Genomic DNA, 25,030 nt, shown 5'->3' with positions numbered 1-25,030 from the left:
GAAGAAATTTGTCCAGCCCCAAGATAAGCTATGCTAACCATTTCCCCTTGAAATGGGGGCTGGGGGTCCTGGCCTTCGAGAGACAGCTTGGAAGGGCTGTCAGAGGCCGGAGAGCCGAGACCTGACACACAGCACCCCTTACACTCCTGTCTCTTGACCATCTCGATGAGGGGCTCCTGGAGACATGCGTGAGTGGGGGGACTCCACTCCACACCTATTGCCCGCAAATCTCCTGGGCGTATGTGTTTGGAGAAATTTCCCAGTGAGATCTGGGGCTCATCCCAGCTATGCTAAACACCGGCCATCAGGAGCCAACCCCGTAATTTGGTGGAAATGAGGGAAAAGCAAATGCTTTCCTTCCAGCACATTACTGCCACCTGCTGGACACCTGCTGGGACACACGTACTACCCTAAGGGGCAGCAAGCTCAGAGGTGCCCCAGGTTGTGCAAGGCACTCGGGACAACGCGGAGTGCACGGCACGGCAGACAGCGGCACATGCTTCTGCTTGGCTCCGTGCCACCAACAAACTATTTAAACCCGCACCACGCTTGGGCAGGTCTCCTGAAGCATGCGCTGATGATGGGAGCGGGAGACAACGATTTGAAAACAATATGTCGTTTCAGCCCCTCCTGGTCGGGAAGTGAGGTGCCCAGCAGCACAGAGACACTCTCGCCCAAACACACGCACACACAGCTTGGTTGACTCGAGCCACTGGCCGCCGCATGGCCCTGGGTTCCACAGTTTTCAAAGGCCAGTCGCGGTCTTGCTGCCCGCCCAAAGGGGACTCGGGGAAATGTACGAGTGAGTGTGCGGAGGACAGGTCAACTGGGAAGTGGCCAGTTCTGTGCTGGCCAAGGCTGGGAGCTGCACGATGTCCTCCCAAATTCCTGTGTTGGAGCCCTGACTCCTACCCCTCCCCCAAGGATGGCGGACTGGGGTATCTGGAAATGGGGGCCTTGAAAAGATGATTAACATAACATGAGGTCATCAGGGTGGCCCTGATCCAGGGTGAGCGGTGTCCTTACAGAAGAGGACATCAGGACATAGGCACACATGGGGGGATGACCCCATGGGGACACAGGGAGAGCACGACCGTCCACACACGAGGAGAGAGGCCTCGGGAGGACCCGCCCTGCCCGCCCCTGCATCTCAGACTTTAGCCTCCAGGACCAGGGGACAGTTCTTATCTGCTGTGTGAGCCCCGTGACTGTGGGATTTCGTCAAAACTGCCCAAACAGACCAATATGATCAGTTCAGATCAACCAGATTGTACGTTTCAGCCTGAAATGACACATAAAACGTGTCATGCTACGAATTCCAAAAGGAGAGATGTCTTTGGACATCTGTGACAGCTGCCACTTACCCCACGGAGCCCACTTTTATAACCTGACTTCTGGATCTACGATGTCTCCTGTAGACTTCACGGGCATTGCTGGGGTACAACACAGGCCCCAACCATGGAGAGAAGGTGGTATGACTGCCATCCTGGCCTGGGGTCTTCACCCCTCCCCTCCCCGAGCCTCCTCTCCTCTCAGCCCCGAGAATCAGGGCTGCTCAGAAAGACGATGGCTCAGTGGGCCTCAATCCCGCCGCAGGCCCCAGCAAAAGGATGCACTGATTACCTCCCTGAAGGACTCCTGGCTCATCTGGGCGGGGCAGGGGCATGGGGTACAGATCTGCCGCCCCAGGTCAGTACGGAGTGGGAGCCAGAGGCAGGTGTGCCGGCAAGCTCTGACCCCTCCACCTGGCGGCTGGGGGACCCCAGATTCTCCGACCCGGGGGATGGGGGCTCATCTATAAAGATGTGGTAACCATGGCTTCTGCATCCGGGGACAGGCTCAGCCAAGGTTCTGCGGTTCCTACACCAATGGCCGCAGACTGTGCTGTGCCGCGTCCAAGCACGATAGGCATGCTGTCCCCAGGCGCACGTGTGACGGTCCCGCCCCACGAGGCCAGCAACACCACCATTCCTAACCTGAGACAGCACGAGCCTCTCGCGGCAGCCAGGCCTCGACGCTTCACTCCGCATGAAGCCTCCCCCTGCTCTGGTTACAACTGCCCCTCCCTGCGGAGGCTCCCCCTTCACACCTGTGCTCATGGGAGTCCCAGGCTCCCCTGGACAGGGTGGGCATCCCAGGGCACTGGGGAGACCCCGACTTTGAGCCCGGGGTCCACGCCATCTAAAAGCTAACTCCTTCAGCCAACCGTGTTCAGGAGCATGTACTCCCTGCTCAGCGGGGAGTCTGCTTCTCCCTCTACCCCTCACCCCTGCTCACGATCTCACGCTCTCAAATAAATAAACCAAACCTTTAAAAGAAAAAAAAAAAAGGAATTCTTGAGGAAATTAGATGAGACCTATAAGGTCTGCGAGCAAAGTGAAGGGCTGTCGTGTGCCTTCTGTGATGGTGACAGCCACGACTCAGTGGACGAGGACCAAGACAGTGACTGGGGCACGGCTGGGTGGGGATGACTGCGACCGGGGCGTGGCCAGGAGAGGAGGGGGCAGAGGTGCGGCCAGGCGAGGGGGAGGGCGGCAGGGGCATGGCTAAGTCACAGGCCAAGAACACTGGACTGACAACAGGAGGGGGGAACCCCCTCCCCGAAACACGGTCAGAGGAGTTCAGAGAGGGAGGGAAGGAGGGCGGGAGAGACCGAGGTGCCCCAGAGCTGGTCACACAGCACGACCTGCATGAGGGCGCATGGGACCCCAGGGCAGTTCCTCCACAGAGCAGCTGTCCCCAGACTGGGGGCAGCCACCCTCTCCAGAGCGCTCAGCCTCCCATAACCGAACACAGCCAAACCCGCAGGCTGCGCCAGGGAGAGCATGAGCCATCCCCCCCCCTTCCCCTGATATTCTCGGTTGTGGGACTGTGTCTGGGTGTTTGTCACTTTCTCCTGTTTCCTCAAATTTCCCACTGCGGCCGAGCGGAGTAGTTAGGGTCACAGTCTGCGGGGAGCTGCCTACAAAAACACGCGCTTCCAGAGTCGGCCTGCAGGGGCGCGTCCCCAGGCGCGGCGCAGCACGTGTGGGATCAGGACAGCCTCCCGTCACCCGTCAGCACCTGGCCTGGCCTCGGCGGGGAAGCGGACGAAACCACCTCCAGACCGTGAGCAGGCCTGGCTGTGGGTGCGCAGGACCCCTCCAAGGGCGCGGAGCCAGGCGGCTGGGACGGAGCCCTGCCCACGCCAGGGCGTGAGGCTGAGGGACAGACCCGAGGCGGAGAATCGCACACCCCAGAGCTCCACGGTGCTTCTCCCGCTCGCTCTGGCAAAACCTGCCTCGTTTCCTCCCCCTGCAACGTGTGTCCCATAGGGGGCGGCTTCCGCTCACAAGCAAGCTGGGAGGCGGTGGTGAGGGTGGGGCGGGGGTGGACTGCGGCCTTGGGCAGATTACCCCGCCCCGCCCCCGCTCTGGGCCCATCACCTGGTCTGAGTCCTGGTGGCCCGCAGGTGTCCGCTGCGGAGGCTCCAGGTGTGAAAGATGGGGCCAATAAGGCCGATCAGGACAGCAGGGACTGACTGGGTATCGAGAATCTCGGAGGAGGAGGTCTAGTCTGCTGACCTCTGCGTAGCGCCCACCTCCACCACCTCACAGCCAGTCTCGGCCACAGCAGACCAGGCAGTGGGGCTGCGGGGGCAGGGACCACCCAGATAATCGAGACCCTCTGGTAGGGAGGGAACCGGCCTCCCAGGACGTGGTGGAAAAGAAACCACCGGGGGGCAGGGCATGACCCTGATGGGCGCAACGGTTAGAGGATGCTCAACCCTGGGAGCCCCCCCCCACCCCCCACCATGGCCTCCAAGCTGAAACTCAGCACCAGGGGGCTGGGGCCCTGGGATCAAGAGGTCTGGTGGCCTCAGTGCCCACATGCTCGGAAGCCGTGCTCGGGGTCTCAGGCATGGAACCGGCTCACGCGGGGACCAGAAATCACGGCTGGAGCCCACATCGTGGGCGGTGACCGCCAGGAACCCCCCAAGCCCCAGCACACCGATGCTTCATCTCACGGCGGCCAGGGGCCAGACCGTCGCAGGCACCAGACAGGAAAGGGACTCTGGCGGGCGGCCTCCGCTGGTGGAGGGTGGGAGGAGGGGGAACCCAGCTAGGAGAACTCTCCAAAGCTGGGCCCTGACGCCGGGTTAAATCTCTAGCAAGCCTGCGTTCTTATCTTCTGTATTTCTGACACCCTGGCGTCTGGGGCCTTGCCGATGCCTGGACATCTGCCCCTCCCCGGGCAAGTCACTTCCGACAGCACAGGACTGGCCCAGAGGACAACTCTCAGACGCAAACCAGCCCACACAGAGCCCTCACTCCTGCCTGCCTTCCCGGGCTCTCGTTCTCCGGCCGTGACCCACCTGCCCTGGCCAGCCCAGGGACAGCCCCGGAGCCCCAGTGTCCCTGACATTATCCAGACTAGCCACACATCAGCCGGTCCCATCCCACAAAAATCACAGGGAAGGCTCTTGGCCCCATTCCCCCCAGGGTCTTCTGCCTCCCAACCCAGCCCGGGGCGTCCCCCATGGCCCGTGTGTCCACCTCCCAGGATCTGTGAGTAACATACCCTCTTTCCAGCGGCTGCTGCCTCCACTGTCCCTGCACTGTATTTAAAACAAGGTTTGGGACAGGCCAGGAAACGACCCTGGAAGGACCCGGAAGCACACGGAGGTGCGGCCGCCGGGGGCAGAGTGAGAAGGGAGGACGCGCAGAGGCGCCTCAGCCCTGCACTTACAGGAGGGCCTTCCCAGGGCCCGAGGGCGCCGCAGGCCCAGACACCCACTCCATGGGGAACGAATGGAGACCCCCAGGGCACTGGTCGCTCCTCACTCCTCCGAGGGTCCCACCGTGGCTGTAGGCTGGGGGCCGCCAGGAGCTCACCCAGCGGGGCGGAAGCGGTCGCCCCTCCAGGCCGCAGGGCTGCTGACGGGTCAGGGCGGACCCAGCACGCAGAAGGCCAAGCGGGGAGGGCCTGCCTGCACCCCACGACCGCCTGCGACCCCTCCGTGCGGCTGCGCCCGCCGACCACAACAGGTGGGGGACGCCCCCTCCCAGACCAGGTGAGCGCGAGAGGCCACAGTGGCCGAGGGAAGTGGACCGGCGGCCGGAGAGCCGGGAGTGTCACTGCCCACCCGGAGAACAGTTCAGAGCCTCCGCCTGCTCCAGCCCTTTCCGCCTCGCCTTTTGGGACCCACACCCCAGTCTGCTCGCCCCCCGCCACCCTCCTATGCGCGGAGACCCTGACCTGGCCTCCCGCACCACCGGGCTCCCTGGTTGGCTGGCTCACACACGGCTCAGCCAATAGGACGGCAGGACAGGAGAGAGGCGGGGCACTTCCTGCCCGCGGCCCCGCCCACCGCAGCTGTGCCTGCTTCTGGGACCACAACAGCCTCCCCTGCTGGGGGTGCATTAAGGACGCTACACCTGAGCCCGCAGGTGGGTCCTTTCTTTACAGGACAGCAGCTGACACTCCTGGACCCCACCGGTATCAGGTGGGGTCAGGGAAACCTGTGTCCTGTGCGTGGAAATTGGGCACCACACTGAGCCACTGGTTTCAGAAATCGGGCACACAGCGGGTCACCTGTGCTCAGAAGTCAGGCATCACCCCGGTCACCTGTGTGCACAAAGCACGCAGCGCCAAGCTCTGCTGGCCCCGGAGATGCTGGACGCGCGGTGAGCGCCCAGGTCCCACGAAGGGCACACCCACCCCACAACTCCAGATGATTACTACCCTACAGAAATGCAACAGGATGCCTGACTTTCCGATGTCTTCACAAGGTCAGAAACGTGTATTTCTAGGTAAATATCCCTGCTTTTAAATGCTGGCGACGAATCCCAGCGTTTCAGAAGCCGCGTGGGCAGAAGAGAAGGCTGGACGGGCGGGTGTGGGCTGTGGGGAAGGGTTAAGGGAGGCATGCGTCGGCCGTGTGCGCACCTGGTGGATCTCCTGCCAGCCGTTCTCGTCCCTGCAGCACACGGCGGCGTGCTCGTGGAGCAACAGCTCGCAGCAGTAGGGGTCCCCACCCACGATCGCGGTGTGGTACAGCGGTGTGAGGCCGTAGCTGTCTTTGTAATCCGGGGATGCTCCCAGCTCCAAAAGGGTCTGGAAAACAAGAGCGCCGGACGTGGGTCTCATGACCCCTTTTGCAAAGTGCATCAAGAATGAAGCGTGGGGGTCGGGGTCACGCTCCTGCAGGCTGAGGCTGAGCAGGCCCTTGCTGCCGCAGGTTTCCTGGGCCTCCTGGAGTGAGGCAGATGCCAGCATCCGGTGGTGAGGTTTCTGGCCCTGAAGAAGGACATGGCACCCAGGCAAGCGGGATGCGCGTGCATTGGGGGGTCAGGAGATGGGTCTGCAGACATGTGCCGGGGCACATGGGGACCTGCTGTGCCCTGCTGACCCCCATGTACTGGTGGAGAGCTACAAAGGCAGGGCGGCCTTTGCAGAAAAGGGAAAAGGTGTACTACCCAACCTGAAAACAGCATAAAACCATCTCAGCACGCATCCTGAGGGCAGCACAACGGGAACGCTGTCACGAACTCTGGATTTCGGACGGAACCAGCGGACAAGGGGCAGCTGATGGGAACTCGAGAAATCCAAGACTTCTGAGAGCAGCATTGCCTGGGGATCAGTCCCCAACAGCAGGTTCCCCTCCCTCCCTGCCAGGGCTCTTGGGGGCCCCCCACACGTGGGGCCAGGACAGGTAAAGTATGCAGAGGGGTCGTGGGGAGGATGAGGGGTGAAAGCACCCCCCAATGGGCTTCCAGAGACCCAGTGAGGGGGATGCTGGCGGCAGTGAGGCTGGCTCTGGGTTTGCAGCCTCCTCCCGGGGAAGTGGGGGAGTGCTTCAGCACTGCCCTTCCTGGCCCCAAACGCAAGCCTCTGACTGAGCCAGATGCACAGACGACCTTTTATAAACATCAAATTCAAGATTCTCCAGAAGAGAGGGTCGGGGGCCCCCCCTGGACGTCCAAACCCCAGTGGGAACACAATTCAGGGTCAGCTCGGGTGGCCATTGTGGGACGGGAACAGGCACAGATGCCGGGGATTGGACAGGGAGGGGCCCCCCCGGTGAACGGGCTGCAGAATGTACCTTCAGGGCTACTTGGTTCCTGGTTCGGGCGGCTTTGTGCAGGGCGGTCATCCCATCTCTGGCGCGGAAGTCCAGGTGGGCGCCGCCGTTTCTGAGAGCTTTGATCACCTCCGCAGGCTCATCCAGCTGAGCGGCTAAGGTCAGCGGGGTCTCTGTGGGACCCAAACACACGCAAGATCAGGATGTGCACCAGGGGAGATGGCCAAGGCACACAGCTCACGATGAGGTCAAGTGCAAAATCTGAGTGACACTGAAGAACCGACCCCAGTATCCACGCGGGTAGCACGGCCTCAACGGGGACAATGGTGGTGACCCTTGGGGTCACATGCAAATCAAAATGGGGGCAGAGACTGAGTTTCCAAATTATTGCTTTGTCGGCAGTGGGTCTGATAAGCTGTCCTCGCTGCCCGCATCCCAAAGACACAGAATCCCACAACGCCATCCATAGGCTTCCCGGCGGGAACAGTGACCACTAGGGCTGCAGTTAAAGGTCTGAAAGGCAGATGCCCGCCTTTCCGCATTTCAGTGTGACAACGTTTACTGGGCATCTTGGAGGACGGCCACACTTAGGCTGCAGGCACACAGAGTAAGGGAGGTGTGGAGTCTATGCCCCATGGAGGTTGGGGTCTGGGTGGGTGGACCTGAATGGGGTCAGCACAATAAATGACCAGCAGAGGGCTGGGCTAGAAGCCCTGGAGACAGAATGATGGGGCCCGCCCCCATGGGGACAAGGTTACAAGTTACAAAGGGTCCCCCGCCACCCTGGGCAGCCGACTCAGGACCAGTCTGTCGCTGGCCATGATGGGGACAGCGGTATTTGGTTAAACCACCTTCTCTTCTGCTCATTCTCCCTACCATCGCCACTGCCAAGCAAGGCACATGGCCCTGATGTGCTCAATCAGAGAGGCTTTTTTACCTGCTAGAAGAGTGCCGTGAGCGCCAGGACAATGTGCATGTCCCCAGGACCCAGAGACACTCCTGGCTGATGATGAGTCGTTCTGACTTTAAGCGCATTTTGCGAATAGAAGAACTGGGGCATCTGATCTGGGGTTGAATTCCCTTGTGACCTCACCTCGGTCATGTCCCCGGCTGTCCCCAGGAAGGGCAGCCGCATCCTGAGTTCAGCTCTGCCACTCCCGTCTTGCCCTAATCCCCAGCCGTATTTACCCACGAACGAGCACTGTTCTGAGGGCTCTCTAAACTCGTCAGGGGAATCACCCCACACTGAAGGTGTCACAAGGGGTGCGGGGGTGTCGGGGGTTGAGACGGCGTGGAGCAGGGCGGGAGCCCCACGTGGGGCAGACGTGCAGAGAGATGCAAACTCAGGGAGAGACCCCTGCCCAGTAGAGGGGGGAGAGGGAGCTGTCCGGGCTTCACTGCCTCAGCCCCAGCGGCATCCTGGCCACAGGTGTGGGACGGCATCGGCGTGGGATCGGTCCCTTGGGGGGCAGCGGAAGTGCGTGGAAGGCCCCGTCCTCTGGAGCCACCAGCATGTCCACCTCAAAGTCAAATTTCTTACAGCGACTTGGGGAAGCTGGTCCCTCAGTATGAGGTCAGTTTAGGCCTGATGCACATGTGGGGCGGTCAGCCCTCAAAACTATTAGGATTCTTTATTTGGCTGTCTATCCATGGCCAATGCAAGTGGGACCCAGGCTGGAGTCCCACCTCTGGCTCCAGACCACAGACCCCTTCGGCAGAGCCAGGTCCTGGGACGGTGCTGGGCACCTAAGAGCCGCTGAATAGAGAACTAGGCACCCTGTTAATGGTAGGAGATCTTACATACTTGAGGGGACCTCCAGCCCTTGGACGATACCCATGACAAGAGGTAACTTCCTCCAACAGCCATGCCCGAATGACGCACTGCAGACTCGCCGCGTTCAAACCTGACCAGGACCCACCCCGGCGAGGCCGGGAGAGCCCCCTAGCTGACACCCCGGCAAGTTCGAGAGAGCCCCCAGCTGGCACACCCTTTGGGAAGGGCGTCCAGTGAGACCTGGTATGGTGCTGACGGACCCACCCCCACAAGACGCCATCCCACCTGCGAATGTGTGGCCATCAGGGGCTCGCATGGTCTGCGTGACTGACGGCCATGTGCCCGTGCCACCTGCACCACAGTTCCCTGAAAATGTTCCACTTTGAAGTTACTTCAGTTACAGTAAATGCACTAGAACCTCAACAAGGCCCCCGTGTCTCTCAATGGGAACACCCAATGGGGCAGAAACTGCTCTCCTCTTCCCAGACAGTCGTGAACACCTACTACCTCTTGCCTAGACCGGCCCGGCTGCCTCGAGAGGCACCAGCAGGAGGGTCTGCAGGGGTGAGAGGTACGAGGGAGCTGAAGGCACAGTGTAAGGGCGCCAGCGGCTGGCTTCCAACCTTCCAGACTCGGAGGCAAGTGGGAGGGGGCCCTGTGCATTGCAGGTAGTGTGCACCCCGGGCCCAGGGGTGCTTCTGGGAGCATCGAAGTGCCAGACAAAGACCTCGGAAGCCAAGCGTGTGGGTGAGCGGCTCCTCCTGGAGGAACAGGGCCCGGTGGCAGCAAAACCCAGCTCCGCTCCGGGAAGGCTGGATGGCCTGAGCAGGTGCCCCAGACCCTCTGGGTGTCTCCTCCCCTGCAAGGCGAGGGTAAAAGCCCGACCCCCACCTCACGGGGACCTGTGAGGCCAGAATGCGTGTGTCACCCACTGGATGGTGCCCACCCCCAGGTGCGCCCTCCGAGACCACCAGCCGGAGCAGTTCGTCTCGCAAAGACACACAAATCTTGCTCTCTTTGTTACGACTTTTTCCCCGTATTTTTCCAAGCCTGTGCAAGGACTTCATGATTTTACATAACGAAAACGGTAATTTCTCAAATGAACCGTGAAGCCAATGCTTGGTAGCATTCCCACCCCACCACAGCCTGGTCACAGTTGCATGTGACTTTCTCAGCAAGGGACAGTCTCGATGCTCCCAGAACATGGAGCAGAGGAAACAAACATTCCCACACCTACTCAGTGCTGTGTGGCTGCCCCAGGAGGACAGTGAGTACAGTATCCCCGAGCTTCTGTAAGACGGGCAAATAAATAGGTAAAAGATCGCTGGATGAGGGGCTGGGTAGATGCTTTGATAAGCAGATGGACGGACAGACGGTCAGATGAGTGCATGGACTCATGGGTGGGTGGGTGGATGGATAGATGGATGGATGGGATGGGCAGGTAGATGGACGGATGGATGGACAGACAGAGGAACAGATGGGTGGGTGGATGGATGGGTAGATGGACAGGTTGATGGATAACTGGGTAGATGGATGAGTGGGTGGGTAGATATAGGGAAGGAGAGAGGGAGGGAGAAAGGGAGAGGAAGAGATGGGTGAGTGAAAAGATGGGCAGGAGGGATGTACATGAGGTCCTACATATGCACAGGCAGTTAAAAAAGAATAAATCAGAAGATTAGTATTTGGGCTCACAAGCGACAGAGGGCGTACAACCTGTGCATTCAATTATCTTAGTGTTGCTTTCTAATATAAAACTCATTATTAAATTACCCACAGTTGAGAGATCACACACCCCCTTCCCTATGCCTGCACGCCTCCTGCAGAATGTCCCAAGCAGGAAACACCAGGCTTTGCATCTGGACCCTTTGTGCTCCAGGCTGGGCTCAGCTGCGACGTGGTTGGACACCTTGAACCCCACAGGGCCTGGATCCCCTTCTGCGCTGCAGAGACCACCCTGTCCCGCCCACAGTGCAGGGCAACAGGGAGTCACAGCTCGGAAAGTGCTTCATAATGAAAAAGCTCCCAGCAGCTCGAAGAAAACAGACCTACAGAAACAGCCCAGGTAAGACTCGCCGCACCTGCCTGACATGGAGACAGACCCCCCACAAGACGTAAGAGGCACAATGTCCCGGGGGAGTCAGGCTTCTGCCTTCACTCACATTCATCCTCCCTTTCCTAAAGCGATCGGTTTTAGGAAAACGCGTCTCTCTAAAACAGGACACGCCCCTTCTGCGTCAGACAGACGTTTTGCCATCCAAAATGCGACCCTGGGGACAATGACCAGGAAACACTCCTGACCAGGAGTTTTCAGAAAAAGCCATGTGAAGCTGTGTTTGCTAACCCTCTAGGGGAGAAGCGGCCTCCCGCTAGAATGTTCCAGAAGTCCACACAAAGGGGATGTCTCCTTTTCAGGGGACACCCAAGAAGTGGAAGCAAAGCCAGAGAAGTGGGGCTACGCACCTGCCTATCCTCGGCCCCCTCTCCTCTGGGTCAGCAGAAATCTGACATGTCCCCAGATGTCACAGCCTTGATGGTGAGAAGGCTTCCTACAGCACCGATGTGGGCTCATCTCCATCTCTGTGACAAATCCAGGGGCCTGAGGCCACACCTCAAAGTTCCCAAGAACCAGAGAGGAGACTGAGGGATTCCCTCCTCGTTAGCTGGACCTGTGGTTCTCAGACATGGGCATGAATTAAGAATCCTCCAAAGAGCTCGTTAATACAAAGAATGTGGACCTGCACCTCTGACGGGCCGGTGATCCCAGGACATGCTCGGCGGGAGAACGTGGGTTCGCAAACCTGACTGCAGTGATTCCAGCTAGTCCCACACCCAGATACTGCTTTAATCAGTGTGGCTGTGAGCCCAATAGATTAGGACTGGTAAAACCTCCTTGCGTGGTTTTCAACATGGGAACCACTGCTCTGAACACCTGGGAACTCCAGTGAGCTCCATGGACAGAGCCCAAGAGCTGGTTAGACACGCAAAATCTCAGGGCGCCTGGCGGGGGTTCAGTCGGTGAAGCGTCTGCCTTGGCCTCAGGTCATGATCCTAGGGTCCTGGGATCGAGTCCCACAATGGGCTCCCTGCTCAGCGGGGAGTCTGCTTCTCCCTCTGCCCCCCAACTTGTGTGCTCTCTCTCCCTCTCATGCTCACTCTCTCAAATAAATAAAATCTTAAAAAAAAAAAAAAAAAAAAGAAGGATGCCTGGGTGGCTCAGCCTCTGCCTTTGGGTTGGGTCATGATCCCAAGGTCATGGGATCGAGTCCTGCATCGGTCTCTTCACTCGACGGGGTACCTGCTTCTCTCTGTCTCTCTTCCTCTGCCTGCCTCTCTGCCTGTTTGTGCTCTCTCCCTCTGTGTCAAATAAATAAATAAAATCTTTAAAAAAAAAAAAAAGAAAAAGAAATGTAAAATCTCATTAAAAGGAAAGGAAAAGAAAGGAAAATAAAAAAATCTCTAGCTCCAGCTCAGCTCTTCAGAATGAAAACTGACATTTTAGCAAGATTCCCAGGTCACATATATCAAGTCTGCATGGGCCTGCAGCACCATTCTCCCACCATTTGTTGAAAAAATAAGCAAACCCAGAAAAACGGTGCCATCCCTCACATGGGTTTACCCCTTTATTTACAAATACACGTGACCACGGGGAAAGCCGTCGGCTGCTTAACAAATGGTCTGGGACAGCTGGATTTCTATGTGGGAGCCCTACATCATGCCAGATGCACGTCACTCAGAATGGCTCACAAATGGAAGAGCTACAGCTCTGAAAACTGTAGGTAAGACCACAGGAGTAAATCTTTGTAACCCTGAGGTAGGCATGATTTCTATTTTAATTAAAAAAAAAATAGGATACTGAAATCACAAACAACAAAAAGAAGAAACACACCGGACTTTATAAAATTTATAAAATTAAAGACTTTTGTGCATCAAAGGATAGCACCAAGGAGGTGAAAAGACAACCCACAGACTGCAAGAAGGTATTTGCAACCACATATCTGATTAAGGATTTGTATCCAGAATATATAAAGAACTTCCACCACTCAACAAGAGCACACAACCCAATCGAAACGGGGGTTAAAGGATCCGGATAGACACTTCCCCCAAAGATATGCAAATGGTCAGTAAGCACGGGGAAAGATGCTAGGCATCATGGGTCATCAGGGAAATGCAAATAAAACCACGGGGACATGGGACGTTCGCAACAACGGCTGTAATGAACGAGACAGGTGGTGGAGCGTTGGCAAGGCTGCGGGGACTGGAACCTCCCACGCACTGTGGCTGGGATGCCAGAGGGTGCAGCCACATTGGAAACCAATCCGGCAGCTTCTCAAAAGCTTCCAAATGGAGCTACCCCACGGCCCAGTGGTCCCCCAGGTCCGTGCATGAGATGGATAAAAACGCGTCCACACACTCCACACAAGTGTCCATGGCAGCCGAGAAGTGTGAATGACCCCAGTGGCCCCAACTGATGAGTGGGGGAACAAAAGTGGCCCATCAACAAATGTCACTTGGGACCTCGTAGTGTGCAACTCTGTCTCCCACAGAGACAGGAAGCAGACAGGTGGCTGCCAGGGGCCAGGGAGTACGTGCAGCATGACCGCACATGGGCACAAGGTCTCCTGCCTGGGTGTCCTAAAGGCAGCGGCAATGGTGCGACTCTGAGCATATATTTAAAAACCACTGAACTGTACACTTCTGATGGCTAAATCCAGTGGCACGTGAAATGTATCTCGATAAAGCCTTATAAAACACAAAGACCGAATCACACGTAAGTTATATCTTAATAATGTTTTTAATGCAAAAAAATTATACACACCTTATGGTATGAACATATTGAATGTATTACACAATAGACACAGCTGAATGTTTTTAGAAGGGAGACAAGGTTTGGGGTTTCTGCCCCGCCTGGCGGACCACCGGCACGTCCTCCGTGTGATAAAAGGACTGTGGTGTCCTCCAGGTTAAGGGAATATTCACGCGTCCTGGGATTGAACAATGAGACAAACAGATGGCAGAGAATGGCCACCAGGCCTCTCACTATCAGTGGGGAGGTGACGGCATAGCCAGGGAAGGGACGGCACTGGTCTGCGTGGCTGTGGATCGGACTGGAGACCTCGATGTGCACTCATGTTGTCTGAATACAGATACAGATGGTTACACACAGAAGGATTTGTAGATATGCACACATTCACGAGTATACACACACGCATGCACACACACACAGGTTGTTGTGCTGGGAGCAAGTGCCGTCCAGCGGCGATGAGCACACAGATTCTGGTTCCTATGACCATTCTCCATCCATTCTCCATCCATTCTCCTGGACGACTGGCGGACTCCGGGTCTGGGCAGGAAATGCACAGGATGAGCCTGGGGCGTCTTCTAGTACCAGATAGTAAGCAAGGGGCCAAAAACTAAGGACCCACATTGACGGGGTCTGTCCAAGGGCCTCGGGAGCCGGCTGAAAGAGCTCCCAGGGGGCAAACCTAGAGCACTGGGTCCTGACCTAGATGATGAATTCAACATCCAGCCGTCCACACTGATAGGGATAACCGAGAGAGAATGAATGAATGAATGCAGGAGAAAAGACACACCTGCATGCAGAATTCCATCACATGTGTGGATACTGTCCTCAAGGACGGGGCATGTAACTCCCCATGCTTAGCTGTGGGCTGTGCTGAGTGGCTTCCTTCCAAAGAGGACAGTCCATAAAGGGGAAGAGAGAGGGAGCGTACAGCCAAGACCTGACGCGCACCCCTACTGAGTGAGCAGGGCCAGCATCACAGGGACGAGTCAGGTGTGGAGCACGAGCCCGGATGTGACGGAAAAGGGCCCTTCACCCTGGGGGCCTCCTCCCAAACCCACAGCCCAGTCTGACCGTGACACACACACTAGACAACCCTGACAAGGGGGACGTTCCACAAAATGCCCAACCGGTTCCCAAAACGGCCGAGGTCAGCAAAACCAAGGAGAGCCCTAGAAACTGTCACAACGAAGAGGGTCCCACGGCAGCAAGAAAGCCACGTGCCATGAGGCTCCTGGGGCAGAAAAGGGACATTAACCAACTGGGGATGGGGAATGAACCAGGAAGAAAACACGCACTTTGGTTAACAGCAACCTATCCGGATTGGCTCGTTAATTATAAAATGCATCCTACTCTGGTAAGACAGGAGCAGGGCAGATGGGCTACGGTGCAGCTGGAACATTCTGGAATATATTCATAACTCTGTAAACCTCACGCTGCTCTGACAGAGTCACTGCCCTGTGTAGGCAATGAAGGGACAGCCCCAAGGCTCATGCCGCAGGTGACGGTTTGATGGGATGAGGCTGCTGCTGACCCGTCCCCAGCCGGCCCTCTGAGGAGACGCTCCTGACCATGGGGCACGTTGTGACATGGGTTGCTGTGAGAAGCACCAGACTGACCTCCTCTCCCCCTGGCCAGCAGCCCCGGCGGATGTCTCAATGCCAAGGGCCCGTCCTGCAGGCGCCCATGCCTGTGCCCACCCCAATCCCTTGCTTGCCTGACAGGGGTCTACCCTCCCCGGCCCCATGCACCTTAGGAGTCACCTATGACCCTTGCTGGAACATGACCCTGAACTAACTGGATGTTCCACCCGAGCTCCCGTTTCCAGACAGATCTCTCGGGACCAGGCAGCGCATCTGACCAGCTCAGTGCACCCCGGACCCCCAGCCTGCGAGCGGCACAGTCTTCCCGCAGACTTCCAGGCCCCTCCCACCCTCTGTCTGCTGACATTTACGAGGTTCCAGAACCGCATCTGCTCAGACTGCCCCCCTCCCGTTTACCCAATGCAATGATTTCTGGAGAATTCCATTCTGGAGTTTGCGCAGGGGCTACGGGAGCTGGGCTGCGGTGACACGCGGTGGGGCCGGGCACCTCTCGGCACAGGTGACAAACAGGAGCCCGACCAGGGGACGAGCCGTCACCGCCCTGGAAACTAACCTCGCAGCTGGCTCTCCCGGGTGCAGTCCGGACCCATCGCAGGTGCCCGGCAAAATGCGCCCCGCCCATGAAAATTCCACTCTTACTCCCCCATACGTTTCAGGAGTTGAAAGATGGCTCCCGGCTTTGTTAATACCCCGCGGCTGTCATGCCCGGGATTCCTGCAGGCTCGGGAGCACGGGGGGACATAAAAGCACTACGCTAAGTTTTGCTCAGATTATTACTTTGGTTTCCTTCCTCAGGGCTTAGAACGCCATGCACCTTATCCCAGAGGTTCCAACCAAAGCAGGAGGTGCGCCCAGGACCCCAGTGGGCGAGGCTTTATGTCTTCATAGGACTGATGCCGGGACTTAGGAACATTTCCACTGGACGAGGCACCCGACGGTTGGCTGTAATCCCAGCTGCTGTTCTCACGGGCGGGCCACTGCATGGAGATCTCGTCCCTTCCTGTGCATCTCTCCGGCCAGATGGGGGCTTCCCCAACCTCCGGCCCCCGCGTGCAAGCCCAGAAGCGTCCGAGAACTACACGTGGCGCATGTCCGGACGCGGTGTTTCCTCACGTGGGAAGCCGCTTTCACCTCTGCACAGGGGAGGGTGAGGAAGACTGCTTTCTCGCTTCTCACCGGGTGGCTTTCAAGGTCACCCAGCTCAGCGTGCAGTTGCTGGAACACCAGAAGAGGCCACCGGGGTCAGAGCCAATGAGGACAACAGTGCGGCGTCTAGGGTAAGAGGGGACGTGAGGCAGCACAAAGAGGGCCAGCTTCACCGGATGCACGAGGATTGAGGGAAACGAGGCTTCCCGTGCCCTTGCCACGTCACTCGCCTGTAATCACGTGACTACAGCTGCATCATTAAGTGCCATGGTCACACTTGGGGTGACTGTGCCGGTTTGTCTGGGACCAAGGGGGTTCCCGAACGTGAGCCATCCCAGGAGAATCGGGACAGGTTGGTCACATGACCTGTTGTCTCAAGGCAGCCCGTGACAGCCGAGTCGTCCCTGTGGCTTCCAGACAAGGAGAAAACAACACCTGGAGTTTTCGCTGTACCGCTAACATGACGGGACCTTTCCAGAGACCCCACTGTGGACGACACACCGCACGTGAGACACGAAACACCGCAGTGGGTGCTCCGATGTCCCCGCCCCGTAGGTACCGTCATCGATGGAACACCTCAGGCCACCGTGTCTCCCCGACTCTCCACGGCCAGGGCACCTCCCCGGGCGGCCCCCCGGCAGGACTCGCCTCCCGCGGTCACTGTCGCACACAGACAGCTCTCTCAGAAGGGTCAAGGCTTCTCGGCATGCTGGCTTCGGGCGGGAGGACAAGTGGTCCCCGATGCTCCACGTTGCCCACAAAAAACCTGCCCACAGATGTTTGTAGCAGCTTTTCTGACAACTGCTGAGACCTGGAAGCAGCCGGACGTCCCGCAGCCGGTGGACGGACAAATAAACCGGGTCCATCCAGACGATGGGAAACGGCTCAGCACTACAGAGAAGGGAGCTCCCGAGCCGAAAAGTCATGGAGGAAACACAGCATCTTCCTCAGTGAAAGAAGCCGATTTGAAAAGGCCACATACTGTATGGTTTCGACGCTACAACGTTCTGGAAAAAAGCAAAACCACGGAGACAGTGAAGAGATCAGCGCTGCCATGTGTTAGCAGGGCTGGAGGGTGAACGGGTGAGCACAGACGACGTCAAGGGCAGAGAGGCTGCTCTGTGTCGCTGTGGTGAGGGACAGCTGTCGTGGCCGTTGGTTGAAATGCAGGATGCTGGGAACGGCGGGGCTGGAGGTTATCAGGGACTCCCACAGAGCCTCCAGCTTTCCACTCACTTCCTTGTAAACCTAAACCTGCTCTAACAAATGAAGTCCACTAATTTAAAAAAAAAAAATGGGCAAAGAGGAGACAGGGAAGGTTCTGCTTTCTCGGGGAGCGTTAGGCACGACCAGGACAGATCTGCGCGTGGTCCATGACGATCTGGCGGCTGCCACGTGTCAGCGTCTCTGCTTGACGTGTTACACTTGAAAATAAGTAACCGTTTCTAGTCTATCTGTCCAGACAAGAAAATAATTAGAAAAACACACACAACACCCAACGGGACACAGAGCTCGATGGCGCGAGCCGCCGGCCAAGAGTGGAGATGGGGGCCGCCCGAGAGAAAGAAGCCGGCCCCGGCTGCCAGTGGCGTCAGGCTGCAGACAGGGCCATGGGAGACGGTGCGGACCTCTGTCTGGAAATAACTCGGGGTCTGTGCTGTGCGGCTCTAGAAGCTAGGAGAGGGTCTGCCCTGGAGGATGTGTCACTACGAGCCCAGAATCTGGAAGACGCCAGTTCCAGGAAACAAGGCCACGGAAAGGGGGTCATGTGGGAAGAAGAGCAGCCTGCGGCAGACCCCTGGGCTCCCTGACTGCCTGCCCTCCCTCGTGGAATCATCTGGAAACAGGCAGGGACGAGGCCAGGCTGGTGGACATCCAGGTAAAAGGCTGGCCCGAGGAGGGAACCACAGACACTTCACTTCTCCACATGTGCCCTCCACGTTTTACCTCCATGGTCCAGCCACGTGTGCCATCCAAACCGCCACCCCCCAAGTCCCATCTTCTGGCATCTCAGGTACCAAAGCTGTGGTCAGAAGTTTAATTGAGGAGACAGACGAGTCAGCGGTGATCACGGATCGCAGCACTGCAACCTGGGCTGGGCAGGGACGGGCACCGCCGGATGGGCCCAGAGGGGTCTTGCCCCAGCTGCAGGGGTCAGAGGAGCCCCAAGAGATGATGAGAATATTCCATCCTTGAGCTGACATCTGCACCTGCTGTGGGCTCGGTACCTGAGCCACAGGGCAGGACACATGTGGGTAACAGTGGCCCAGGTGGAGGGCTGGCCGGTCCCCAGCGGTGGGGAAAGGGACCCCTCAGGGACTGAGTCCAGAAGGAACACTATCAACTGATAGGGACAAATGCCCCCAGATGCCACGAAGTCTGCCTGAGCCCTCTCTCGGCCAGCCCAGCTCAGCGTGTCCCACTGCACAGGCTCTCACCCAGTGACTATGCTCTGCTCCAGGGGACACAGGGCAGTGTCTGCACACAGCCTGGTTGTCACAGCCTGGACTGCGACTGGGGCCTGGGGTGGAGGCTGGCGAGGCTGTAAACATCCCACAGCCCAGGACACAGCCCACCCCACAAACAGCCATCTGGGCCCACAAAGGAGTTTGATCCCATCACAAAAAGTAAGGCAATGCAGGAGGACAGCATGGATAGGCCTTGAGGGCACCGTGCTACGTGAACGACGTCGGGTACCGTATGATGCCACTTCCATGCCAAATCTGAAAGTCCCCACCCCCAAACAGAGCAGAGTGCCAGCTGCCAGAGGCGGGTGGGGATGGCACAGGTGGCCAACGATAGGAATCCCCAGTTATGAGCTGTAGGAGTCCTGGTAGAGCACAGGACTACAGCTAATGAGTTCTCTGTACTCAGAACAGTAACATGTCCTCTGTACCCCGGTAACAAGTTAACCAGACCTGTGGTCCTCAGGACACAATGTATCCAATTATCCAATCCAGAGCCTAGCCTGAAACTAACAAGATGAGGGATCCACTGCATCTCAATAATAGGGGGGCGGGGCGGAGAGATGAAATAGAGGTCATTGCTCATTTGCAATTGTTTAAAGAAGGAGAAACTGTCCAGCCCCACAGCAACAGCGTAGAATCTGGGAACCCCCAGGCTCTTTGGACCCACGAACGATGAGCAGCCCACACGCCAGCATGGGAGTGAGGCGTGCACGTGTAAGTGTGTCTCCCACAGCGGCACACAAGGGGTCCACGCGCCTTACCATCCTTCCTTCATTCACTCTCCCAACAGCCGTGCACGAGCACCTACTATGTGCCAGGCTCCGTGCTCGCTACACAGCTCAGCCAGCCCTTCTCATCTGGAACTTAAGCGGGAGCGAGAAAGTACTTTCGAAAACCACGTACAGTGTAGCTGTTGCCCGTGCGTGTGGGATCTGATAACAGAGGCACGTTCTTGGACTGAGTCCGCGCTTCCGTGAGGCTTACCAATGTCCTCTCCACCCGGGACCTACCTCCCGTGTCCAGGTCATGGAAATTCGGATCCAGGCCTCGTTCCAGCATTTTGATGATCTTCTCCACCGAACGGTGCTGAATGTGGTCCATGAATTTTTTCAGATTGGTCTAAGGGGAAAAAATCAACAAACAGAAATGTCTTCCGGGCCCTGGAAGCATCCTTCCAGGGTGCATTCCGGCCTCCTCTGTGGAAAAGGAGCTGCCCCTTGCACGGGACGCCACAGACCCACCCGGCAGAGGCTCGCAGTGTCTGGAACCCCAGCGCCAAGCACGGAACCCGGCGCGGAGCAGACGCAAGCAGCCTGCTGGGATGAAGGTTCTAGAAGTCTCTCGCCTTCCACGTCCATGCCAAGAGCCACAGGACCTTCCTTCGCGGGTGAAAGGATGAGCCACCGGGGCCACTCTGGAAAACTAGCTTCTAGGATCTACATCCGAGCTTTGGAGTCCCTCTCCTGGGAGCGAGGCCCCAGCACCAACATTTGTGCTTTCAACAGCCGCAGTGGAGGGCAGAAAGGGCAGCCCCTCGCTTAGCTAATCCACTTTTCAGTGAACCTGTGACTACATGGACAGACACAGGGATGTCTCGCCATGAAGCAATTCAAGGGGAAAAGAGATAATCCCTTCTCATGGGGTCAGAATGACCTGGGGGTCAAGCCTGGTAGGGAGGGACATTTCCCCAGCTTAGCCCGGTCTCATCTGTAACAGAAACCATGATTTCCTGCCACGGAGCAGAGGGCCCAGTATCCAATCTGCCTCTACCTGAACAGGTGATCTCCTGTCACTAGCCCAAGTCTGCACCCCACCCCCGCACACAGCTCCCACGACACGGCGCGGCCATGGGGGCTCTGGGGCCAGGCTGGATCTCCACCCGCACACTCTATCTACATCCCGGAGCCAAAATTAACAAATGTCCAAAGACAGATACACTTGTGCTCACTTAATGTTTCCACTGCTATGTAGTAATTGCTTTTTTTTTTAATCCCAAAAGCACATTTTTATGTATGCATCAGAAGGTCATCAAAAAAAAAACTAGAAGCTTGCAGACCCTGGGGCTGAAAGGCCACCGTTCTGGCGGATTCCAGGGCTGGGCAGGGAGGTGCATGAGGACCCGGATCATTAGCTGGGCCACAAAGCTGTCAGGGCTCAGAGGATGGTGGGGACACGTCAGGGGGAGAGCCAGGCAGAAGGGCCACCACCAGCCACGTCCGGACACTGTGAGCAGATCAGTAAGTAATGGTGCGCCATAACCGGTTGAGCACAGTATAAATCCCCGTATCTGTTGTGCTACAAATGGGGGCGGAACAAGAGCCAGGGGAGCCCATCGGCTGCAAGTGCCCACGGAGCTCCCAGCACCATGTAAGCTCGCCTGGGCAGCACGAGGGTGGACCACAGGCAGTGTCCAGTCACATCCCGACGTCCCGGCGCATCTCTCCCTGTGCGCCCCACCCTCGAGCACCCCCAGACACCGGGCATCCTCCTCGCCACGAAGGTGGGTGAGGTCACACTCGAGCCCCTGCACCCTGCGGACACGCACAACAGCCCCGACAAAGGGGCAGGGGTCCCCGCTGTGAGCCCAGCCAGGCTCCTGACCTCAGCCCCCTCCTCCACACCCCTGCCGGCCATAGGCCAGTCTCACCTCTGTGCGGTTGGGGTCAAGCCCTTTAATTGGCTCTGTGGTCACTGTGTCCTCTCCGTCGGCAGTGGGGACTCAGAGAGAGGGGCTTCCACTCCTCCCAGAAACACCCAGGGGGGACATGCATTGAATGGTGACCCGCCTGACGCTGTCCCCGTGTGACTTGTCACCCAGCACATTTTCGTCACAAGGACAGAACGGCTGTGTTCGGGGGCCCTGGTAGATGCCCTTCTGGGCACACAGGAGAGCGTGTTCACTCACATGGTTTAGTCAGGCCCACATGGGCCACACGCACCCAGGCAAGGCGGGGACGTTCGCCACCAGGTGCGTGTCCGATCCCAGCCTGCTCCAGAGCCCGCCCTTGAGGAAACTTCGTACTCTCCCGCCCGAGCTCCCACCAGCTTTGTGGAGCACCGCTGCCCCCTAGCAGCTGGGCGGGCCTTGGGGTGTGAGCGGGAGAAGCTCCCCAGGGCACCTGCACATCCCGGCCCCGCCCATTGGCAGGTGCAGTGGAGGAGGCTTCCCAGGAAGAGGAACCTGCGGCCCAAGGAGCGCCCCGATCTGTAGAGACGGTAATGCCACGTGTGAGACGCGAGGCCACAATGCGCGTGCCAGCCACCCCCGCCTACCTTCGTGTGCAGCTTGGCCAACTGCTTCTCGTCCAGGTTGGATTGCTTATACACGCGCTTCTTGTATCGGAACTGCACAGAAACGGAAACAGGAGAAGAGGGGGCGCGTGAATACGTCACAAGGCGTTCCAAGGAAACACAGCCTCGTGCTGAGCGAGAGGCTGGGGCCCCTGGCAGCAAACTCCTCCCGTGTCGGGTGAACCGACCGCCTTCCTACCACAGACCCCTGACGTCACAGGAATCAGACCTGCGAAGGTCCGTGGACACGTGGCTGGAAAGACACGAGAGCAATTGGGGACATGGAGGCGTCCTAGCCTCCCACAGAGAAGCCATGGCCGGTGTGCATCTCATGGGCGGCGATCGTCATCCTCATGGCCATGCGCGTGGTCCCGTCAACAAACCAGGACGTGTCTTCCACACCCAGCCCTCGGAAGCCCAGCCTGGCAAAGCCAGTGTCCCCGCTGCCATCCCGGGACTCTGGGTGACGTTCGTTCCCTCCAATCCAGCACCTCCTCAGAGCCGGACACGAAGTAGTTCGCTCTGACATGGTCAGTGCCCAAGAGGAACGTCCGGGTGTCAGTGTGCCTGGAAGCCCAGCACCCCCACCTCGTGCCCGGCCCAGGGGTTACCACCCCTTTGAGGGCCGATGTGCGGGAGCCACGACTGAAGGCTGGGGAGGGCCAGAAGCTGGCACGCTCTAGGATTCCCGGGGGAGGCACCTGCTCCGAGCCCAGCCCCACCACCATCCCGCCAGCTGTGGCCGGACACCTTCCCCATCTGGGACTGGCCTCCTGATCTGTGGGCAGGGAGGCCTGAGGATGGCCCAGGGGCATCCTGACAGACACCAGCTGCTGGAGACTGGACCCCTCCTTCCACGTCCCTCAGCCCCAAGAGTCTGAACGAGCCCAGAGTGAGGGACATGAGGGTGCAGGGCAGCGGGGGACCTATCCTGGCACTGTCTCATCTCACATCCCGGTCCCAAAGCTGCCGCCTTACTCTTCTCTCCCCTGCACGTAAAAACAGCGTGTGCACCACACACAAAATTCCCTGGTCACACAGACTGAAACTTGGTCTTTTTTTTTTCTTTTTTAAGGACCAATAGAAGCCTGTAGCGAAATCGGAAAGTTCTGTGACACTCAGGTGGCTCCCACTTTCAGGACAACGTGTGCTGACCACAGCCTGCAGGTGTCCCTGGTCCTGAACGGAACTAGCAGGTGGGGACCGAGACCCATTTTAGGATTTCTGTCACCGGTTCTAGATTCCAACAGGACAGTGTGTTCTGTGTGCCTGGTGCCCTGGGCTGTGGCAAGCCCCCTGCTATCCCCCAGCAGAACTCTGAGATTTCAGGAGCCACTGAGAGAGATGTCGGGAGAGGCAGGCGCTCACTAGCTGACAAGGTTAACGGAACTCAAGTCACGGGGACTTCTGGTTATAAAAATACACTCGGGCTGGGGCGCCGGGGTGGCTCATGGGCTAAGTGTCTGCCTTCGGCTCAGGTCATGACCCCAGGGTCCTGGGATCGAGTCCCATGTCAGGCTCCTTGCTCAGCGGGAAGCCTGCTTCTCCCTCTCCCTCTGCCTCTCCCTCTCTGTCTCTCATGAATAACTAAATAAAATCTTAAAAAAAAAAAACCAACAAAAAAAAACTAGGGCTGCTACCATCTCTTGGCAGGACAGGAAGTGCTCAGAGGAACATGTCCATTTCCAGAGTCACCAGCATTTCCAGCTCGTGGCCAAAGAGGGATGCAGCCTCTAGACGGCAAAGCCCTTCCTGCTGTTTCCTCCACGTTTCCCAAGCAGCCAAGCATACGCCCCAGAAATCCTCGGCGACAAAGAGCTCACAGCCACGCCCGCCCGACATGGGGAGCACCAGGCCCATCTCACTCGGCACCGAGGATGCGGGGGTGGGACTGAGGCTCCAGGAGATGGAAACATGGAGGCAGGACAACTCTCTCACGGCAAGGAGACCGCCGGCTCGCACAGGAGTGCTCGCTGGAGCCTTGGGCCCCCTGGGCAGGCACGATCCATGTTCCTCCACTTTGAAAGCTGGGAGCCTGAGGCCCAGAGAGGTTGGGTGGCGGCTTGGGCTGCACAGCTCCCAGGAATGGACCTAGCCCCCCATGGGGCAATGCACATGCAGGAGCAGAGACGCTCCCCCCGCAGGCCTCTTCGTTCAGCTCCCGTGACACGAGTCCTGGACGGGACATGGGGGAGGGGAGTGTATGTGTGCGCCTGCAGTTCTAGAAACAGCACAACACCCTGCCCAGGTCACTCTGCATTCCCAAACCCTCTCATTCGGTTCTCGGGAGTGAGCGGGGGACCAACCAGATTTGCCACCCTCAACAGCCTTTTGGATCAAGAGTAGACCTTGGACGTCCCGGTCTTCTCGCTGGGTTTTCCTGGAAATCACCAGTCCCCGAAATGAACCGTTTGTTCACTGCTCCCGGTCTGTCACCTCCCCCTCAAGTGTCAGCCCCATCAGACCAGACCCTGACGGTCTCGTGAACATGGTGAACATGCCTAGAAAGTGTCTGGTACTTAGTAGGCCCCCAGTAAGGGATTTTTTCCAATGGATACCCATTTTACAGATGAGCAAACTGAGGTCAGAACAGGGAACCACAGGAAGCCAAGTGGCGCCCCAAATTTCCTTCCCTCCACCAAAACGCCCCCCTACAGTCTGACACAGGCTCTGTCTAAATGGGGTCTCCCTAACCTCACCCTCGAAGTCACTCTCGGGCTTTGAAAGGTGCGGATGAGGTCTGGCCTTGGTCCATGACCTCTCTGACTTCAGGACGGTCTCATCACTGTGAATGTGATCGAACACACTCAGGCTGCTGGAGGGCCGGCCACGCTTCCACACGCGCAGCCTCTCCCTGTCTGACGGGGCTGAGAGGAGCGTCAC

At 58.1% G+C, this 25,030-nt stretch overlaps 1 protein-coding gene across 1 annotated transcript in view; it reads right to left on the bottom strand.

Moving 5' to 3' along the window:
- Positions 1-25,030, bottom strand: part of LOC111150006 (SH3 and multiple ankyrin repeat domains 2) — a 397,663-nt gene that overhangs the window by 356,869 nt on the left and 15,764 nt on the right. The window contains exons 3-6 of the mRNA XM_022507316.1: positions 22,130-22,201; positions 19,867-19,975; positions 7,085-7,236; positions 5,929-6,096 (exon numbers count right to left, since the gene is read on the bottom strand). Of these exons, the coding sequence (XP_022363024.1) occupies positions 5,929-6,096; positions 7,085-7,236; positions 19,867-19,975; positions 22,130-22,201 (501 nt within the window). The remainder of the gene's footprint in view (positions 1-5,928; positions 6,097-7,084; positions 7,237-19,866; positions 19,976-22,129; positions 22,202-25,030) is intronic.

The sequence above is a fragment of the Enhydra lutris genome, unplaced genomic scaffold (genome assembly GCF_002288905.1).
Source record: "Enhydra lutris kenyoni isolate GAN:26980312 unplaced genomic scaffold, ASM228890v2 scaffoldscaffold22, whole genome shotgun sequence".
NCBI lineage: Eukaryota > Metazoa > Chordata > Mammalia > Carnivora > Mustelidae > Enhydra > Enhydra lutris.
Note: the sequence above shows the minus strand (reverse complement) of the source record. Positions and strands in the feature narration are given on the sequence as shown.